Source organism: Carlito syrichta, unplaced genomic scaffold, assembly GCF_000164805.1.
Source record: "Carlito syrichta isolate Samal-C Ts95f unplaced genomic scaffold, Tarsius_syrichta-2.0.1 Scaffold306175, whole genome shotgun sequence".
In the NCBI taxonomy this organism is placed as follows: domain Eukaryota; kingdom Metazoa; phylum Chordata; class Mammalia; order Primates; family Tarsiidae; genus Carlito; species Carlito syrichta.
Window position 1 is genome coordinate 247,087 of NW_007250271.1, and position 7,648 is coordinate 254,734.

A 7,648-nucleotide genomic window follows, 5' to 3' on the forward strand; every position below is an offset into this window, starting at 1 on the left:
ACCTCAGCCTCCCAAAGGCGCGGGATTACAGGCTGAGCCACCGAGCCCGGCATGGATGAATTTTATGGTAGGTAAATTATACCTCATCAAAGCCTTATTAAGATAAGTTTTTATATATGTTAAAATTATTCCAAAATTAAAAGTTTTTTAAAAATTTCTTTTAGATTGGAAAATACAGTTTATTTAGAAAGTAAATTAGAGAGAGAGAGGAGATTCACCTGCCCAAGGTAGGGAAGGGAGCCAAAGCTTTAAAAGTTTATTTTTAAAAGTAAATAATGGGCCAGGCACAGTGGCTCATGCCTATAATCCAGCACTTTGGGCGGCCAAGGTGAGAGGATTGCCTGAGCCCACAGGTTCGAGACCAGCCTGTGCAACTTGGTGAGACCTCATCTCTACGGAAAAAAAAAAGTAGCCGGACATGGTGGTACGTGCCTGTATTTCCAGCTACTTGGAAGGCTGAGGCAGAAGGATCACCTGAGTCCAGTAGGTCGAGGCTGCTGCGGCTGTGAGCATGCCACGGCATTCCAGCCTGGGTGACAGAGTGAGACTCCAACTCAAAAAAAATAAAAAATAAAAAATTAAAACCCAAAAGTAAACTTTCTTTACAGCGGTGGCTCACGTCTATAATTCTAGCACTTTGGGAGGTGGAGGCAAGAGGATTGTCTGAACCCACGGGTTCAGCACCAGCCTGGGCAACTTGGTGAGACCTCGTCTCTACAATAAATAAAAAAATTAGCTGGGTGTGGTGGCATATGCCTATAGTTCAGATACTTGGAAGGCTGAGGTGGAAGGATCACCGGAGTCCAGTAGGTCAAGGCTGTGGTGGCCGTGAGCGTGCCACTGCACTCCAGCCTGGGTGACAGAGTGAGACTCTGACTCCAAAAAAAAAAAGTAATATTTTAAAAATAAAGACTGAGGCCAGGCTCAGTGGCTCAGCCTATAATCCCAGCACTTTGGGAGACCTAGGCGATTGGATTGCCTGAGCCCACGGGTTCAAGACCAGCCTGGGCAACCTGGCTAGACCTTATCTCTACAACAAATTAAAAAATAGCCAGGCACACATCTATAGTTCCAGCTATGCCAAAGGCTAAAGCTGAAGGATCGCTGGAGCCCAGAAGATCGACACTGGGGTGGCCGTGAGCGTGCATGCTACTGCACTCCAGCCTGGGCAAAGGAGTGAGACTCCAACTCAAAAAATAAAGACTGAGCTCCCCCCAAAAAAGGGAAGATGTAAAAAGGAGGTTATCAATAATTGTAACTACATCTATGTGCCAAAATGCATAAAATTAAAAAGGCAAATGACAAAGTCGGGAAACATTTGCAACAAGTAGGGCACTGTTAATATTCTCAATATATAAAGGCTTCAATACCAAAATGGGTATCTAGGATGCCACAAATGAATAAGTGACATTCTCTTTAGACTCATTTGCTTCCAAGAAACAAAAGCCACTCCTGCTCTCTTATTGTAAAGATATAACAGGACAAGAAAGGTGGTACAGGGAGGGAATGGTCCTGGAAAGGCAGAAACAGAGACTGCCCACTCTCTCATAGGCCTACATAGATAGCTTTTCTTTCTGCTTGTGTGTTTCGTTGGTCTCTGCATCTCTCAGTTCAGATTCTCAATAATCTGATTGGTAAGCCATAGATTGGTTTACCTTGGGTCAGTTATCCATCCCTTATCCAAAAAGCTGTCCGTATTATAAAGATAGGGCTTTAGATATCTGAGAAGGTGTAGACAGAACAGGCAAATTAACTGATATGTCTATGATAGATATAGACCAGTCATAGAAGTAAATAAGTGTTTGGGGAAAAAAATGAAACCTCAGCCTTAGCAACTAAAGAAACAAATGTAAATAGTGAGAGACTTATATTTTGCCCATTAAATTATCCAAGATTAATGATAACAATACATGCTGACACACTGATGAGAAATAGGGTGTAAGTTGGGTCTGGAAACTGGTCTGGAAGACAGTTTTGCTATATGTATTAAGAAACTCCAAAATGAACATAACCTGATAATTCCACTTTTAGGAGTCTATCCTAAGGGAATGAATAATGAGAGAGAGGGGCAATATTTAATATATGGATATTTCTATAATATTATTTATAATAAAAGAAAAAGTAAGAATAGTAAGTGAAAACAATGTTTAAGTAAATTGATATACTCACATAATGAATATGCAGTCATTAAAAATCATGTTTTTGAAAAGTATTTAGTGAATGAAAAGTTCTCATAGTATAATGTTGAGTGAAAGAAGCTAGATACAATATCCTGCATACAGTATGAAAGGGAAAAAATTGAGAATTGTGATGCTAGGAATGAAGAACCCAAAGTCATAACAATCTCAACAGTGGTTATATCTGAATGGTGAGATTACCAATTATTTCATTTTTCATTTTTTATAATTTTTTTGCTTATTTACATTTTCTGAATGAGAATGAACTTGAACTTTTGTGATATGCTTTTGTATATAGAATAAAATTGTAAATGTTACTTAAAATTAAAAGATGTGGAATGAAAGGGGAGACTACCAAATATTAAAGCATATTTAAAATTCAAGTCATTATGATACTGGTATGAGAAATAAACATAGAATAAATAGGATACAGATCTTTGTATGTATGAGAATTTAATATGTGATACAAGAGGGGCTTCACCAAATTATAAAGGTAGGATTACACTATAATTTGTTCAGTTACAAATGGTAACCAAGAGTGCCTGCTGTGGCTTTACTTACTTCAGCCTTTGGAGATGTAGATGATATCATCCCCATTCTAGACTAAACTAAATCCCCTAAAGGCTAAGATAATTGCCCAGAGTCACATAGAAAAGGAATACTGGAACCTAAATTAGAACCAAGGATGTCAGTCTCCAAGTTTGTATTCTTTGCCTCTGCATTCTATGAATATAGAGTTCCTAACACGGTATCTAGATTATCAGGGACATTCAGTAAATGTTATTTTTGTGTAACTTATAGTTTGCTGCATATATAGTACGTATAATAATATAACTATTTCTAATAGTAATAATAAAGATGTTATATTGTCATTGAGATTAAGAAAGCTCCTTGAGAAGTAAGAAATGCTATAATTTTTCCCGAAAAATTCTGCAATGGAATCATACAATTCCAAAAATCATACATAATGAGGATCACTAAATATTGGTTGATTTAATAATTATTGTTTCCTGCTGCCCACTTCTGAAACTGTTACTACTCTGACTCATTGGACGCTACACTCTGTCTTATAATTCACTCAAGACTTGTTAAATAGCAGTACTGGCCCAAAGATGAAGCTAGCATTTCCTTTTGAATACCCTGACATTGACTCATTTGTTCAGCAAACATTTATTGAGCACTCACTCTCCCATGTGCTATAAGGTTTGAGAGACATTTAAAATAGCAAATTAACATTAAAGTATAAACCAAACAAAACAAAAACCTCCAATCCCTAGGAAATTAAATGTTCCCTCCTCTTTGGAGCCTTCTCTGATTCTCCCAGGTAAATTTAGTCACTTGGAGCACCCAGAACAATCTGTTCACTTGTAAAATCATACCCACCCCTTGTATTGTATTAGTCTTTCTGTGAACTCCCCTGTCTCCCACACTTGACTCTTTTAGGAGTTCATTTAGGTCAGTCTTTCTTGCATAGTGGTCAGGATGTGACTGATACAATTCTACTTTGGAGAATTTATTTTATTTTATTTATTTAAGGGGTAATAAAGTCAAACAAGGGCAAACATGCAAGGTCCTAGACCTCACAGGAACTCACATAGTCACTTGAAAAGAATGTGTTTTCTTTGTCACTCAAGCATTTAAACCCGATTTATTGTATTTTTCAAATTTTTTCTGACTTTAAATGTACTTTAGCCATATTTTATATATCATAGTTTGATGGTTATATATTAAAGTTTCCCACTGTAATTGTATTTGTGTTCAGTTTCTTCTATTTTTGTTTTACATCTTGCCAACAACATAAGATGGAATGGTTAAAAATGAAAGAATGGGCAAAGGAAAATCAAAGAACTACGAATCAAAAGAAAGAAATAGTAAAATATTAATATCCTGAGACAGTCAATATCAAACCAGTCAACATCAGTCTCCTTATGACAGTTCTTAAATGTCTTCCTCCAATTTCAGGATGAAGGTCCAAATTCCTTAATTCTGTTTTTGAGACTCTTCATGATCTGGCCTACTTTCTTTTTTTGTATACATCCTTTTATTTAATCCTCACAACTACCTTGTGAAGTGAACAGGGCAAATTTCATTTATCCCCATTTTTGGTAGATGAGGAAAGCCAAGACTCAGAGAGGTTAAATAATTTGTCAGCTAGTAGACGGGAGGACTGGCAATCTGATTCAAGTCTCCCGGCTTCAAAATCCACGTTCTTTCCATTAAAACAAGCTGGGCTTTTACATGGTCTTCAGTTAGCCAGGACCACATCTTGGGTACCATAATATGGTGCATGACCACAGTTCCTGCCACCTGAAGCCCTCAGTGCTACTCAGGCTGCTGCTGGTCTGGCCTATTTTTTTTTTTTTCTTTTGAATGGGAGTCTCACTCTGCTGCCCAGGATGGAGTGCAGTGGCACACTCACAGCCACCCCAGCATCGACCCACTGGGCTCCGGTGATCCTTCCACCTCAGCCTTCCAAGGAACGGGAACTACAGGCAGCACGACCATACCCGGCTAATGGTATGGCCTATTTTTTTAATTTGATTTTATTTTTGAGTTGGAATCTCACTCTGTTGTCCAGACTGGAGTGCAGTGGCCGCTCCCGGCCCACCGCAGCCTCGACCTGCTGGGATCCGGCAATCCTTCCGCCTCAGCCTTCCCAGTAGCCGGAATTACAGGCATGAGCTACCACGCCCAGCTGATACTTTGATTTATTGTAGAGATGAAGTCTCGTTGCCCGGGCGGGTCTCGAACCCGCGGGCTCAGGCAATCCACTCACCTCAGCCTCCCAAAGGCGCGGGATTACAGGCTGAGCCACTGAGCCTGGCTGGTATGGCCTATTTTTAATCTTGCCCCCCATCACTCCAAACAGGCTTAGCTTCAGCAATATGGAACCTGATGTATTGTGTTGAACCATACCTCCATCTTCACACATAATCTTCCCTCAAGCTAGGATATCTTTTTCTCACCTTCTGTCTCACCAAATTCTTTTTTTTTTTTTTTGAGTTGGAGTCTCACTCTGTCGCCCAGACTGGAGTGCAGTGGCCGCTCCTGGCCACCGCAGCCTCAACCTGCTGGGGCTCCGGTGATCCTTCTGCCTCAGCCTTCCAAGTAGCTGGAACTACAGGCGCGCGCTACCACACCCGGCTAATTTTTTTAAATTTATTGTAGAGATGAGGTCTCACCAAGTTGCCTAGGTGGGTCTCGAACCCGCTGGCTCAGACAGTCCACTCACCTCAGCCTCCCAAGGCGCGGGATTACAGGCTGAGCTACCGAGCCTGGCTTGTCTCACTAAATTCTACAGGTCCTTTGAAACTGAGCTTCTACCGTCCCTCACCCTTATATTTGTGGTCCACTTCTGTGCTCTCATAGTATCCTGTGCATTATTCTTTTTTGGTACTTAACACACTGTCCTATCATTATTGATGCATATGTCTGTCCCTTCTACCACCCAGACTGCAAGTAACCAAAGCAGAGATTCTTTTTACTTCATTCAGTTAAAGTTGCCAAAACCTGGCCTACGTTCTTAGCTTAACAAGTATTTGTGACATGAAAAAGTGAGCTCTTGTGGCCTAATAACAGTGCATTTATTTTCTAGGTACATGGTTCAATGGCCTGGTGGTCGAATCCTGCATCGCCATGAGCTAGACACCTTCCTTGCACAGGCAGTGTCTACCCAGCTTTATGAGCCAGATCAACTCCAAGAACTCAAGGTGATTTGATCTACCCTAATTTAAATGGTTTCTTTTATGAGCTTATAGCTCTACTTTAGGTGTTTTTATTCCTGGAACTGGGGAGATGGGTAAGTTCTTCAGGCAAGTATTTGATTTACTTTAGTGAAATCCTTATGTCTGTTAATAAAGCCAAGGGATTTCTACTACTGCCCCCATAATGATAGATGAGATTCGACAGAAGAGATCTGGATATTATGCAAGGCACATAAATCATGGCTCATAGACCGTGGTATGTTTTCTGATCCTTTTTTTGAGTAGGAGTCTCACTGTCACCCAGGCTAGAGTGCAGTGGTATGCTCATGGCCACCACAGCCTTGGCCTGCTGGATTCAGTTGATCCTTCCGCCTCAGCCTTCCAAGTAGGTGGAACTACAGGCATGTGCCACCACGCCCAACTAATTTTTTTATTTGTTGTAGAGACAAGGTCTCGCCATTTTGCCTAGACTGGTCTCAAATCCCTGGGCTCAGGCAGTCCTCTCGCCTCTACCCCCCAAAGTTCTGGGATTACAGGCATGAGCCACCATGCCCGACTGTCTTCTGATCCTTAAAAGAAACACTACAAGAGACTTACCCTGGTGTCCCCTGCATGTATCTGAGTGAATGTCCACCCTCCCTCTAATAATACATTTTGGGTATTAAGCAGAAGTATAGAAAAGCATAAAAAAGAAAATAAATGTACCTACTGAAGGCAGTAGAACATAGTAGTGTAGAGGGTAGGCTCTGAAGACAGGATGCCTCTGATTTGAATCCTGGTTCTGTTACCTCCTAGCTATGTGACCATGGGCAGGTAACTTAACTACTCTAGCTTCAGTTTCATTACTTGTAGGATTGTGTGTTGGTCCATTTTGCATGGCTCTAAAGGAATACTGGAGAATGGGTAATTTATAAAGTCTGCTTGGCTTCTGGTGAGGCCTCAGGAAGCTTTTACTCATGACAGAAGACAAGGGGAGCCTGTGTGTCACATGGCAAGAAGGGGAAAGAGAGAGGGAGAGAGAGAGAGAGCAGGAGGAACAACCAGTTCTTATGTGAACTAATAGAGAATTTACTTATTATGGTGGGGGTGGGGAACAGCACCAAGGCACCAAGCCATTCATGAGGGATCAGCCCCCATAACCCAAACACTTCCCACAAGGCCCCACCTCCAACGTTAGGATCAAATTTCAACATGAGATTTGGAGGGGACAGATATCCAAACGATATCAGCCTGTGGGGATAGTAAGTAAAATAATCCATGTAAAAACACTTAAAACAGTGTCTCCTTGGAAGGCTGAGGCGGAAGGATCGCCGGAGCCCAGCAGGTCGAGGCTGCGGTGGCCGGGAGCGGCCACTGCACTCCAGTCTGGGCGACAGAGTGAGACTCCAACTCAAAAAAAAAACAAAAAAACAGTGTCTCACATATTTTAAGTACAAAATGATAGATATAGCTATTAATGCAATACACCTCGCCTGACTTCAGTAGCCATGCTCCTTTGAGGCCCTAGGGTAAATTAGAAGATTAAATTCAATAAGACACACAAAATCTTAATTTAAATGAGGTCAACAGGCTGGCTCGGTGATTCAGCCTGTAATCCCGTGCTTTGGGAGGCCGAGGTGAGTGAATTGCCTGACGCCACCGGTTCGAGACCCGCCTGGGCAACTTGGCGAGACCTTATCTCTATAATAAATCAAAAAAATTAGCCGGGCATGGTAGCACGCGCCTGTAGTTCCAGCTACTTGGAAGGCTGAGGCGGAAGGATCGCCG

At 41.5% G+C, this 7,648-nt stretch overlaps 1 protein-coding gene across 2 annotated transcripts in view; it reads left to right on the top strand.

Moving 5' to 3' along the window:
• The window catches only part of FAM120C (family with sequence similarity 120C), a 112,983-nt gene that overhangs the window by 87,949 nt on the left and 17,386 nt on the right, over positions 1–7,648 (top strand). For both annotated transcript variants that reach the window (XM_008062955.2, XM_021714957.1), the window contains exon 11: positions 5,773–5,887. In XM_008062955.2, the coding sequence (XP_008061146.1) occupies positions 5,773–5,887 (115 nt within the window). The remainder of the gene's footprint in view (positions 1–5,772; positions 5,888–7,648) is intronic.